This window comes from Pogoniulus pusillus, chromosome 13, assembly GCF_015220805.1.
Source record: "Pogoniulus pusillus isolate bPogPus1 chromosome 13, bPogPus1.pri, whole genome shotgun sequence".
Lineage (NCBI taxonomy): Eukaryota > Metazoa > Chordata > Aves > Piciformes > Lybiidae > Pogoniulus > Pogoniulus pusillus.
The window spans coordinates 11396761-11411378 of NC_087276.1; the positions used below are offsets into that span (position 1 = coordinate 11396761).

The window sequence follows — 14618 nt, forward strand, 5'->3', positions numbered from 1 at the left end:
CTTCCAAACTTGCTGAGCAAAGACTCCAGCCCTTCATCTAGGTTGTTGAAGAATATGTTGAACAGGACCGGACCCAGTACTGACCCCTGGAGAACACCACTTGTTACAAACCTCCAAATAGACTCTATGCTACTGACCATAGCCCTCTGAGCATCCTCCTTTAGCTACTTCTCAGTCTACCCCACTGTCCATTCATCTAATGAAAAAAAAAAAAAAGGTGAATCATCTGTATGGCCCTGCACTGTGATGGGGCAAGCTTTCACTTCCTCACTCCCTAGGGGAGCTCTGGGAGGTTACCTTTGTTCATCTCAGGCCCACACTGCTTGATAGCTAATTTGCACTTAGCAGGCCACATCTCCCATTACTGATGCTGTATTTTTTATACATTACCTAGTTTATGGTCTGCATTTACTAGTGTAGTGTATTTCTTTTTGCACTTTATTCTATTCAAAGACATGGAGATTTCCTTCTAAGAATTAGTAAAGGCTCTCAATGTAGCAGTGTCATCAAAATATGCAAAAGAATTAAATGACTTTTTGAAGGTCTGTCTGCTCAGTGTTGTTAATTTAGCTGCAACAGTAACAAAACTTTAATCTCAATTTTTTTTTTAATGAAAGAGGAAATTTATCTACAATATTTATCAGACCACTCATGACTCCCTCAAGAAGTATATAATTGCCATTGTGGTGTGGTGAGAAGCATAACAAGTCCTCAGTTCTGTCATATACTTCTGCAAGCTGTTTTTCAAAGAACTGAACAGTGACAGTGAGGTTTTGATAATACATAATCCAAGATGATTACTCATAGTTAGTCAGGTGTTGATATTTCTCATCTTTTTCTGCCCTTTTTTTTACCTTTGTAAAAATAGCCTTGTTGTAAAAACAGCCTTGTTACTGTGTATTTTACCATTATGTTTATCTTTGTTACTTAAATGCTGTATTTTAACTGTAGCATTGCAATTTCTCTTGCAATATAATAATTGGATGTCGGTTTAATGTTGAAGTAGACATACTGTATCCAATGAGACAGGCTGTGTAAGAAGTGTAACTCCAGAAGTTTCAAGCAAAACCAGGTTGTCATTAGTGTTGATAGTGTTGCTTTGGGGTGAGGAACAGCATTATAGTCTGTGCAGTGGCATACTACAAGGGTTGGATATTTCCCAGACTGTTTTTCAGAAAAAGTGTGTTTCGATCTTTTAATACACTGTGAAACACATAAAATGAGAGGCCTAAATCTCAATGGAATAAGCATTTCTCTTGCAACAGAGGCAAACTAAATTTGAGGCTTTTTTCCTATCACTGACATTATGAGTGTCAAAAAATAATTAGATTAACAGATTCAGTTAGTTTACCGATAATCTGGATGATTATTAATAGCAAGTACTTTCTATGTCATTTTGTACTCATAAATTCATCTTTACTGGTTCTAAATGCTATGTCAGTAAGAGAACATTATGAGAAAAGAAGAAAAAAAAATACACAGAAGAACTTTTCCTTGAGTGAGCCATATTGAAGTTAGCTATTTGATTTGGCCAGAGTCTGAATGTACTATCATTCTTAAACTGTTTTTTCTAGCAGATTTCTAAACTAAAAGCTGATTTACTACCCAGATGTCATCCAGATTTCAGAGTTTGTGCAAATAAAATGCACTTCTAGTGTCTGAAGCAGCAGTGAAGTACGTATTTCCCCCCCTTGTAAGGTTTTACTAAGGAAATATACTTTGCCTTTTGAAGATAAAATGTTTAAAAATAAAAGAAGCGTTTGTCTTCAGCAGTTAAGAAAGATAGCAACCACCTACAATCTGTGAGAACACTTACATAAGATTCATACACCATACAGGAGTTCTCCTTTGCCAGTACTGGAACACTGTTTCTATGTACTTGTCAGATACATGTGAACCAAAGCCTTGGTAGCAGTGGTGGTGCATATTCTTTTTTGGTAGTCTACTCTGAAGGTAAAGTAGGAAAATAATTTTGTTCTAGTTTTCATATTACTACTCAAACATTTGGAAGAAGTTTAAGAAAGGAAGAAAAGGAAGAAAAGGAGGGGAGGAAGGAAGGAAGGAAGGAAGGAAAAGAAAGGAAAGGAAAAGAAAAGAAAGGAAAGGAAAAGAAAAGAAAGGAAAAGAAAAGAAAGGAAAAGAAAAGAAAAGAAGAGAAAAGAAGAGAAAAGAAGAGAAAAGAAAAGAAAAGAAAAGAAAAGAAAAGAAAAGAAAAGAAAAGAAAAGAAAAGAAAAGAAAAGAAGAGAAAAGAAAAGAAAAGAAAAGAAAAGAAAAGAGAAAAAGAAAAAAGAAAAGAGAGAAGAGAAGAGAAGAGAAGAGAAGAGAAGAGAAGAGAAGAGAAGAGAAGAGAAGAGAAGAGAAGAGAAGAGAAGAGAAGAGAAGAGAAGAGAAGAGAAGAGAAGAGAAGAGAAGAGAAGAGAAGAGAAGAGAAGAGAAGAGAAGAGAAGAGAAGAGAAGAGAAGAGAAGAGAAGAGAAGAGAAGAGAAGAGAAGAGAAGAGAAGAGAAGAGAAGAGAAGAGAAGAGAAGAGAAGAGAAGAGAGTCAAACCTGACCAAAACCTAAACCTGAAATCCTTTGGGACTATGGGAGAATGGAGTGGTTCTATATTAGTTGTTACAAATAATGGTATTGGACTTTGCAATAATTTATAAGTCACAATGTTTTTCATACCAAGTAGAACAATATTTCATACAACTTAATAAACCTTTAAAATGTCTTTGTTTCAAGGGAGTGGAACCCCAACTGACAACTAATTTCTTTGTGTCAGATTAGCATCACATAAAAGTGGTCCTTATTTAGATTACAGAGAACGCAATACTGAGACTTTAATAGTATGGATTTATTTTTTTCAACTCTATTTTTCCTGCTTATGTCTTTACTGTTGACTTTTGGTTATTTTATTAATGCACTTTAGTGTCTAGGTCTGCTTAAAGTTTGGGTTACATAGATAATATTTACTATCTGTAAATGCAGATGGCAAATAGGAAATAATTCTTCAGGTTTGAGTAGGCTACAGATAAATGAGAAAGGGGAGACAAATGTACTATTTTAAATACAAAATGTGATAATACCATGGTACATTGAATTCTAAATCAGGTAAACTTCTCGCTTTTGCATATGATGACTGGATAAAGTATTTATAGTACAATGTTTGAAGTAAGCTAATGTTTTCTCCTACTGTTTTTTTTTGTGTTTCAATTGCTGATGTCTAAGTACTCTTGTATTAGAAATGTCAGAATGAAGTACAGCTTTCAAAAATTGAAGATGGGTGGGACCTGTTTTGTGTATCACAAGTCCAGTTTTGTGTGAAGTATAATGCTGCTGCTGGTAACCTTCAGCCTAGTGGTGAAGCAATAGCATGCACCTTCTCTAGCAGTTAAAATGAGTGTGCTAAAAACCAGTAGTGCTTTATTATCTCATACATACAGGAGTGTAAAAAGATGATGATTCCTTTTATTCCTTGTCTATTTTTGTTTGTTCATTTGGAAAAAACTTATCAAAATACTTTTATTTACATTTCAGAATTATCTTGGTATTCAGTAAGGAAAACCCTATGCCTAAAATAAACTATTAATTTTGCAGATGCTAAGTTTAGAAGCTCCCTCTGAGACCTGACAATTGGAATATTTCAAATAAGTGTTAGAGTCTTGCACTGGGGAACTTTGGTTGTTGAGGTTCCCTAGTGATCAAGTTCACACAATTTGTGAAACCTTAGTAAAAAGTGGGATCTGAGAGTCTCAATCAGCCATATCATCTGTGTTAGAGCTAAACAGCAAGAGGCAGCAGTCCCAGATCGTCGCAAAAGGAATTCTGTTTGAAAGGGTGGGCAAGGCATTCATGATGAGGTTACCTAAATGTGGAATTGCCAGCTTCAGAGATTTCCAAAACCTGACAAATTCCTGAGCAGCTAGTAGCCATGGGCAGGATTGAGAGATAGACTAGGTGACCTCCTAGAAAGTCCTTTCTGAACTGCTTCAGTCAGGTCCAAACCACAGATTAAGCACATTTTTTAGGAGAGTCAACTTGTTTGAGTTGCACTGTGATGCTGCAATCAGTATCATTTAATATGTTGCATACAGTTCTAGCATGCTTTGTTCATAGTTAAATTTCAACAGTAAACCCAGATTTACATACATTCCTGAAACAAAATGTAACTAATTTAGCAGTATGTTGTAGAAGTGATGACAGTTAAACGGGTTAAATTTAAAGCAAGGTATTGAGTTATCTGTTATGGGGAAAAGAGTTAAAGTTAGCATGAAGCATCATAAATGTTAAACCTTTGGTACAAGAAGATGTTTTCTATTACTTTCACATGGACTTAGTAGCATGAATACAATTAATGTGGCTTAATCTCTTTGAAAAGTGGCTCTAAGACATAACTCATAGCTAATATGTTGTGAATAAAATGCTGTGAATATGAGCAGATAAGCAGCTAAATTTTCACTTAAATTCTTCTCTGAAGGGACTTACTTGGTTAATAATCTACTTGATTTGTATGAGTGAGTGGGAGTTTGAGGAGAGTGTAATGTCAGGAAATCAAATGAGAACGGAGTAAATTATGCTTCTAAAAGCTAAGAACAAAGAAAAAAAATCTCATATAACAGTAAGTTAATGTGTCTTCATTTAATGTGAAAGCACCAATTGGTAACTATGGAAAATAATGAAAAATCTGCACTTAACCACCATAATCATTCTAATGAGGCATATATCAAGCAGTACTTGCTTGTATTTCTTATTTTTGACACTTGGAGCAACATTATTGTTTTACCCTTTTTTGTAGTGTGGGGGCATTTCTTGGTGGTCATGATCATTTTTTGCAATAGTTATTTTTCTTGTCACTTTTTTCAGAGTATCAAGTAACACAACATTTTGAGTGTGGCCATTGCAACATGCTGCATTTAAAAAAACTTTAGTATTTGCACACGCAAACATATGTAGTATTTATATTCAGTATACCTGAAATTTCCTGAAATTTTAAGTTGAAGTCTGAGTATGGGTAAGCAGTAGTTGCCATTTATTTCCAAGGACCTAGGAAGGGCTTCAGTGAAGTCCATGTTGATTCATTGAAATGTTAATGACTTGAGAGTCTAACAAACTATGAGCTGCCTGTACTATCAATCCATATTCTGCTCCTCCTTACTGTAGTTTAAGTGCCACATTAATGATAGAAAGGAAACAAATAATAAATTTGGACTTTTGTTCCATTCTGTATTTTATAATAAGTAGCTAGTATGCAATAAAATTAATCTGAAAAAAAATAAGGGCAAAAAGCCTCCTTTGCTGGAGAGACTGAAAATTAGCTAGCCCTAATACAGTTCTGTGGTGGTGTAAAGCCCTTTATGAATACCAAAGCTGATTTTTGTACTGAAGGGAAGTTGCGCAATGCTTCAAAATATTAAAAGCCTCTTTAAGTTATCATATACTAATTCAGCATTCTCTCATATAAGCTCCTAAAAGAAATAACTGATAAAAAGGCTGTATCACTTGATAGAAGGTAGGACAAGGGAGCTTCCAGACAGGCATGTGGGGAGTGAACACAATCTAATTTTTCTGTCAAAGTGAGCAGAGAAACTGCTTCTTAGAAAATGACTGTTAAATGGCTTGTAAATGCATTCCTTAACTATATTTTGCAAAGCTGGAATATTTATGGGAAAATAGTAGGTAATGTGTGTATTAAAGTCTATGTGCAAAGGGAATGACCAGAACAAAACCAACAAAACCCCCAAAAAAGTAAGGTGTCAATGTGATTATCGTTACTATATTTTTGGTTTTATTAGTTTTATCAACTCTAGTGTTATTAAGAGACTGTTTGTTCTCCCTGTCTCCAGACAATTTAACACCATGGATCACCTGGGGACAGCAGATGCTGAGGAGGACTCTGGCTCACTCACACGCCTGGCTCCTAGCCCTCACAGTGAAGCAGTTGCACATGAGTTTAAGGAACTCTCACTGCAGCCCAATCAGTACCTGCCTTCTCTCAATGAGCGGAAGAATGGTGAGTGCCAAAACCACTGCTCTCCTTTTCCCTCCACTGCTTAAATGTTTTCTGTGGGAATAACAATGTCTGTTTGATTTCTTCAGATAACATTAATAGACTCTCTTCACTTGCTCTTCCCAACCACAATATGTAGAGTTAAAGTGCTATAGTGTTTGTTACGAAATCTGTCCTGATCGGCTTCATCTGTCATGGCAGCTTGTGAGTCTAACTTTAAAACACCAACTGGAAGAGCCTGAGGCATATAGACTGGAGTCGTTTATATTTTAGTATAGTTTTAAAAGCCACAGCTAGTGTATAATAGAAATGTTAAAGATTTTGCAGAATTGTATAATTGTCAGACAAAAAGGGACAATTATCAAAACCAGGTTTCTTTCTGCAAAAATAAAATGGATTTGAAGTTTCATGTGGTATCTCAGTCTAATTCACCACATGATTCAAGGTTGAACAATAGAAGAAACATAAGATTTTTGGGGGGATGATGACTCTTTCCAGTATCTTTCCTCATTGTTGATGTTGGCATGGCAACTTAGGAAAGAAAGTGTTTTCACTGTTGCAGTAAACACGAGGAAGAATTAGGTCTGAATCAAGGCTGATTTTTATTGGGGATGAGGCGGAAACAATTTTTTTTGGTGGTGTTTGTGTATTAGCCCATGCTAATATCTTCTAATAATGTAGATATATTTTTCTTAGTATTGGCAGTAAATAGAGAACATTGACATTATGTAAAGGGAGTATGTGGTTTTTTGGAAGCACTTTTGTGGCACGTAAAACAAAAATTCTGAAATACTTAGAGATATTATGTGGAATACTTTTGTGCCAGAAGCATTATGCTTACTGTGAGCTTTTTTAGTGATCCTTTAAACCTTTTGTTTTGCTGTCTTTTGGCAGCAATCCAGTAAAGGATGAATTATTCTTGTATTATTCTGCATAGTGTTGTTAAGCTGGCTTGCACAAGTTAGTACAGAAACTGTGTTTCAAGCTTTTCCAGTGACACTGAAAGTGTGGGAGACAGGCTCTGGTTTGATTTTGTGTACTGTGGAGGTAATCACAGCTGAGTAACGATGCCTGGTGGGCTGACAGTCACTTGAGATGTTACTTGCTCCTCTTCCCCTGCCCATTCTGTCCATACAAATCAGAGTTCTACAACCAAACTAACGTAGGAGTCCAGGTGAGCCTAGTATTACTTGGTGCAAAATCTCATGGTTTAGATTAAGCTGCAGCAGAACTGTTGTCCCTTGAGCTGACAGAAGCATACTTACATGGTCTGCCAACTCTGAAGAGGTTATAACTTCCAGTAGAGGAAGCTGGAGGGCAATAGTATCTTAAGCTTGCCTAGCCGTTTATAAGATGCAAGTGTTTACTCCTTGAATAAAGACAAAACCAGCAACATGTTATTATCTTCTCAGATGTCTTTTTTCAGACAGATATTCTTTCATCCTAAAAAGTCTGTAAAGCACAATTCCTAACAACTTGATGTTTCGTATTTTAATAGAAGGACACGTAATGGAGGTTTTTTTAGCTGATTTGCTAGATCAAGTTCTTGCTGTGGGACTGAAATACTTCAGCTGAACCATCTCTATAGCAAAGACTTTATTTGGGGTTAAGGAAAACAAATTATCTATAGAATGTAACTTTGTGTCTACAGAAGGTAACTTTGTGTATGTATTTGGGTGTAATTACAAAGAATCATCTTTTGAGGATCTCATGTGTTGGTCTGATTCTCACATTTCTCAGATTCCCCTTTTTAGATGTTTTCAAGTAAATGGCTCTGGGCAGTAATGGATTAATAATGACATTAATTTCAGTTTCTCATTAGTCTGCATATTTCTGCATAATTAGGCAATAAATACAGTGCACTGATGATGTGAACTTGTGCCCTGTTTATTGCAGCATGTTATCATCACTGTTCTCTGTTCTCACTTGCCAAAAAGCTGCAAAAGTTATCGTTTCATTGGTCCTGCTTGTCACACTTGTCATTTGCTGAAGATGCATTACTCTAGCAGTCTAAGGGCAATCACTGGTGTGTGTAGTCCATGTCTGTAACATGAGAAGTTTGGCTTCTCCCATAAATGGAGGTTGAGATACAGAATGCTGTGGCCAAAAGGGCCGTTGGTTTGCATCCCTGCCTGAAGTATGCTAGGTTGTGTACACAGTACTTGCTTTCTTAGTCAAGATGCTGTGTCCTTAGGAAGGACAGTGATTGGGGGAGGAGAAAAGTGGTACGGATGAAGCTCTTCTTTGAAAGCAGGAGTGGTAAGATTGATGACTAGATGTTGTTTGGATGGACTGCAGTGGAGGAAGAATGACAGTAGCTGGCAGCATGGCACAGCTGAAGTACTTCTCAGAACAATATGCTACCCACGCCGTGTACCACAATTTCACAAGCTTCTGTCTGAGAGCCAAGAGGTGGCAAGGGAGGGAAGGATAGGCTGTCTGCTGCTGACAAGAGTAAGGTGGATGGTAATGATGCTGCTTGCAACATTCCAACCTGCTGTTTCAGAGCAAAGGGTAGGAAGGAATTGCACATGCAGATACCACCAAAAGAGGAAGCACTGCATGAGCAAGTTTTTTTTCATGCTGGAGTAGAGCTTTCTACTTTGGCTAGTAGAGGTAGGTATGGGCACCAGGAGCCATGCCATCATTGTTTCAAGGTACGTGTAAAATGAAAAGGGGCTAGCTTCTGTGTTTTCCAGCAGTCTTGGCTTTGCAGGGGCTTCATTAACTATCCCACTGTGCCAAGATCTCCTTCTGACAGTGGCTACTAGTTCATTAAAAAGAGATGTAAGTTACTTTTGTGCAGTTGCCATCCACAGGTGACAGCCTGGCTATATTGTAAAACAGGTAGATAATTGGTTGGCACCTACATGGGCCACTGACTGTCCTTGAGCAGTCTATAGGCCTGCTGCAGCTCTTTATCTCAATTAGTAATCATTTCAGACTGTGAATGCCCATTCTCTAACTTCTGCATTGGGTAGAGAAACACTTTTGTTCCAGCTAATGGAAACTAATGAGTATCTGCTTCCCTAAACTCTGAACCACAGTAGACATGGGATTGTACTCTTGCTCTTATTAAGGTTGTATGTCTTGCACTGGAGAGGGGTAGAAAAGGTTGTGATATGCCTACCATGGCCATTCACTAGATCTTGTGCATCAGAATGGAGGTAATTGAGAAAAGAGCTGGCAGTCCTGAATGTCTGGTCAGGAAAAAAAGACTTAGGACAGTAAAAGCAAGAATAGTGAAATCTCTATTTGAAGAAACTAGCCCAAAGAAATTAGTGTGTGTGACTGCATAAGAACAATGACACTCAAGTACAAAGACCTTGAGGCACTGAACGTGTGGGTAACCAGTGAATTATGAAGACACAACACCCCACCTCTAAGCAAAACAAAACCTCCACAATTCCCTTAAAAAAAAAAACAACCTCCACTCAGCAAACAAACCCAAGTCCTCCAAATGGTGTATATTGAGTTCTGCCAAGGGACCAGTTGAGCCCACTGGGAGACAGGCAGTTCTTAAAATAACTGAATGAAATCTACATCACACTGGACCTAGTGATATTACTTAAATAAATTTGATGAACCAAGGGAAATTTTCTGGCATCTCAAAGAGTCATGAGCATATTAGTTTCCCTGTTATCTCTTATCTTCTGCTCTCTCATTATGTAGCGTTGGTAACTTGCATTCTTGGCATAGCTTTATGGCTTCTGAATAAATTCTTAATCCTCTGCAGTTAATGGATTTGAAGCTGGAAATTTGATACTGAAGAATTGGGTGAAATTGGAACATCTCCTTGTGTCTGTGTAGGACAGGGCTTTTTCCTAGTCTTAAGGCCTTCAATTAAACATATTTTCCTTTCCTAATGGTAGGCAGGTAGGTTACTGTGGTTAGAAGTTATTTTCTTGAGAGAGCTGGGAGAGATAAAGTAGAAAAAAGATAGCTAGTGGGAAGATTACAGAATAACAAATGGAAAACTAGTGTTAATGAAGTAATAGATTGGCATAGAAAATAATTGGAAATGTCAGCTTGAATTCTGCAGTTTCTAGTCATGAAGCTGAAAGCAGAGATCTGCAAAATATTCTGAATACCCACAACAACAACAAACAATATCCCCAAAACTCTTAAGTAAGTACATTCTAAAAGACCTACCTACATACAGAAGTGTACAACTTCTGTTAAGTTTAGAATAGAAATGTGTGTCTATGTATAGTGTAGTGTGTATGTGTGTCTAAGTAGAAGAATGTTTGCCCAGACTGGTTGTAGCATCTCCATCCACGGAGATATTAAAAATGTGACTGGGCACAGTCATGAGCAGCCTGTTCCAGCTGACCCTGAGGAGCAGAGGGTTGGGCAAGGTGATCTCAAGAGGCTGCTTCCAACCCCAGCAATTCTGTGATTTGTCTTTCCTTCAATGTTTTTATTGTCTGTGGAGCATCCAGTATAAATATTATATTAAATAATCCTTTGTAAGAACACAAAGCATGTTGTAATTAATAGATTTTTTTTTCTGTGACTGGGGGGTTTTGGGGGTTAGTTTGAGTGCTGTGAGATTTTTTGGGGAGTTTGGTTTGTGGGTTTTGTTTTGTTGACTTTGGGCTTGTTTTGTTTTTGTTTTTTTTTTTAACAAACAGTGTCACTAGAAAAAAGAAATGCCTTTTAATGTATGGAGTCCTTTGGTCTCCCTGTAAATATTTGAATGTTGTGTTTTGTGTTGTGAGATGAGAGCAAACTGAGTAGGTAGTGATTTCCCAGTAAGTCTGTCTTTTGTCATTGGTACTGCCAGTTCCCACAATCCTAGCATTCCCAGGGCATCAGTCAGTGTCTACAAGGAACAATTTTCAAATATGAAAGCATGTGAAAAGACATACAGGCCAAAACTCAGAGCTCTCTAGGGACTGTGACCTCTTAAATGGAATATATTCTGACATTTTCACAGGCTACATGAAAGAATTCCAGCAGGGTCGTTCCATTTGGTAAACTTCTAAACAAACATTCCATCATTTTAGTTTGATTTATAGATTATTATTATTATTATTTAAATTATCTGCTTATTGTGAAGAGATTAACATGGGAGACATGACCTGTGACTAACTCAGTTTAAGGCATCTGGTATATATGAAAAGATCCTGTTAGAGGGCTTGGCATTTGAGTGATTGCAGGAGATATGGGAAGTATGTTTTCCTTTAAAGAGCTCTCTTGATCAAACTGCCTTATTCTGACCTCTTTTTTTTTTTTTCCCCTTGAAATTCTTTGTGGATAGCAAATGCATAGAAAAAAATGTTATTTTAAAATTCCACTGTATAATTGTTTTTAATTGCTAGAACTAAATCCTGTCCGCGTATGTTACTGTTGAAATGTTGACCTAGAAGAATGTAATGTAGGCAAGATGGTCACTGATGGGCACAAGGCACTACTTACTATATGCACCATCAGCAGATCGTAGGTAGGATGACCAAATATTGTTCTCTTATGTTATTTTGATTTATATACATATATATACATATTTTATTATACATATATATGCATATTATATATATACATGTATGTTATACATACATTTATATTACACATGCAGTTCAACGTGTGTAATTACTCATATAGTTTTAATTTATTGTTTATACATTTTAAAACAATGATTGATTTGTATGCATATGTGGACAAGGCTGAATGGTAGGGAAGTTTTTAATTTAAAGAGTGAACACTACCAGTTTATGGTCTTTCTTGAGAGGAACTTGTGTAGGCTTCAGTGGGACAAGGAGAACATGCAGACTTTCTACATTTGATATTGCTGTTTGGGATTTTTCTGGGGGAAGTAGCTGGGGTAGGTGGTGACCATAAATGATGTTGTTTGAGTCTTTGTTACTACAATAGAGTACAATATAAGCAGAAGTCTCCCATCCTTCTGAGACAATTCCTTAGTCACAGTTCAGCACACAGTGATGTTTCAAAACTTAGGCAATTTTTTCATTTGACTTTTTGAAAAAAATCATTGACACCCTTGATGCTCTACTATCAAAAGAATGAAAATGGGGGAGCTGAACACTTGGGGATGTGTATCTTTATCTTAAATACAAAATAATACTGTCTGTATGTGATTTACTGTTGAGTTGACAAAGGTCTTAGGAGTTCAAAGCAAAGAATTTATGTACTGCTATAGAATATTATTTATTTAACAGAACAAGAAGGCAGAATAGAAATCTATTGTAACTGGAAACTTGAGTCAGGGGGAACAAATAAATCCACAAACAAAACCCCTTAGGTTAACAGACTGAGTCAACATTCTTACTGTGCAAAGAAGTAATCTATGATAACATCAGTATTTAAATGAGTGTTTGAATTTATGAAGAAATTATTACACTAGGATATAGAAGAGGATTATCCTAACACAATATAAAATGACCAAGAAATTAATCAAGGTATGTGTTAAGCCAAGATGAAATAAATGTTTGAATAATTAAGCTTCTTTTCTCTCACTTTAAAATCTTGTCATGGTAAAATATATTAAATGCCCAGTGCTATTTTGGGGAGTTTGTTTTGGGTGGCAGTGTTTTTTTTTTTGTCCAGAATTTAAATTCATCTGTAGGGCTTGGAGGTTTTTTTGTGGACTTGCAAAGAATGAGCTCCATATGATGTGAAGAGTTGGAATGTACTGTTAAAGCAATTGTTGCTTAGTTATTCCATGTTTAATGACGTTGTGAAGTTGCTCACAGTGATCTCAGTAGATCACTGATACTAAGATAACAGTCTATTCTGAATGGCAGACAAGCAGGCACTGTGGAGGGTACAATGTTGCTCTACTGTTTTCTCCTGTACTTTGTGGTTTTGGCAAATATTTATCAGGCCCTTCCTCTTTAAATAATGCATATTCTGTAGGCTGAAGGATGTCAGAACACTTGGAAGTCTGTGTTGCAGGATGGAAAGAAAAAAACATTTATTACCTCAGACTAAAAGCAAACATGTTTACGAAAAACTTATGCAATATCGTGGTCTGAGATGAGATGTTACTGGACTCTAGTTTATGGAACTGACAGCGATGTTCCATTCTGAAGACTTTTGTCTTCCTTTCAGACATTTGTATACAACAGGTACAACTGAACTAAAATGAAATTTAAATGTGAGGTACTTCAGTCTTCTGAAGATGATGTAAATTCCAACAGATTTACCTTTCATTGAAACAAAAAGCTTGCTTATCTTTAACTTCACTTTCTGGTTTTGATACACTGATGCTGTTTGTAATTGGGTTAAAATCTGTAATGGGAAGATACAAAATGTACCGCTTAAGATTTTCTTTTAGCTGAAAAAAATACTTGTGTTTTATTGTAGAAACCAGTGTTTCAGCTACAGTTTTGCTTCTAGCAAATTACAGGTTTCTCTGTGATCCTCAGTGTCATTTAGCTACTTGTAATGTTAAAAAGTAGCTCTTTGGAAACAGGTACGTGTTAAGTCAGAAGCTGTACATCCGGTGTTTACTTTGGAAATCAGTACCTCTTTCCCTTGTTACAAGGCTTTCTGTATTGAAGTTTACAGTCAGCAACAGAAAGACGAGGTGAAAAATTAGCAATTCTAATAAGATTTTGGGCCTTTTTTTAAATAATGCCATCAATTTTAAGTGATTCCATCTGCCTTTTTGAAACTGAACTAAAACCCTTTCAAACTGAGTTGAAGTACCCCCAGGCTTTTTTTGTATTTATTTTATATTTTGTGGATTGTGTCCTGTTTACGATGTAGCTGCTAAAATAAAAGAAAGGCATTAAAGGGTAGCCAGAGAACAAAGAAGTTGGTATTGTTTCAATAATACTTATTCTAAAGATTTTTTTCAAGACAGATACCACCATCCTAACATAGGAAATATGTTTAAAGAATCAACATGCCTTTGGTGACTGATGGCAGGAGCTTAAGGAATTACTGTCAGATTCTTAAAAGCACATACATAAATCTGAGAAGTAGTTATGGTGCTTTAGCAGCCAAAAGTAAGAATGTATGTGAACCATTCTAGAAGAGTCCTTAATTTATTTAACTTAGCAGGAGAAAGGGAACTTGTCAATGGTAGGTGAATTGGGGCTCTCATAAGGAGGCACCTTGCCTTGATTTGCATGGGACCTGGCTGCAAATGGAAGACACTTTGGCACAAATTAGTATTATTAGTTAGCAGATTAATTTAGTACTTGAATGTGCTAATCAGCTGACAATGTTCTTCAGAGTGTGAGAAAGTCCCTCATAAAAGCTTGCCCTTTTCCCATGTTACAGTGCTGCAACTGCAGCTACTGAGACAGCAGTTGTGAGATGCCCCCGGGTGCCTGTGAAACTGTCTTAGAATTTTAGATTTTTCTAACAGACATGTTGAGACATAGTGACTATTTCTTCTTTAAACCTTACCACTAAAAATAGAACTGTATTGTTGATCACTCCATGTTACCAGTTGAGCTTGGATGTATGGTATGTTCAAGACTGCTGGGAAGACAGGATGGTGTTGGAATATGAGTCCTTTTTTCATGACATGGAGGATGAATGTAATTCTTTGCACAGGCATTTAAGAGAAACTGGTCCCTGAGTAGAATGTCCAGACATTCTTAGTATTCACAGTATAACTGCATCAACAACAGTTTTCTTCTTCTAAGGTAT

At 36.6% G+C, this 14618-nt stretch overlaps 1 protein-coding gene across 5 annotated transcripts in view; it reads left to right on the forward strand.

Annotated features, from left to right (window-relative positions):
- Positions 1-14618, forward strand: part of MRTFB (myocardin related transcription factor B) — a 75677-nt gene that overhangs the window by 14569 nt on the left and 46490 nt on the right. For 4 of the 5 annotated variants that reach the window (XM_064152972.1, XM_064152975.1, XM_064152970.1 and 1 more), the window contains exon 3: positions 5830-5996. In XM_064152972.1, coding sequence (XP_064009042.1) covers positions 5843-5996 — 154 coding nt within the window. In that variant the 5' untranslated portion in view covers positions 5830-5842. Of the gene's footprint in view, positions 1-2388; positions 2627-5829; positions 5997-14618 lie in introns of those variants that run through there. The other variant, XM_064152973.1, reaches the window with a different exon arrangement.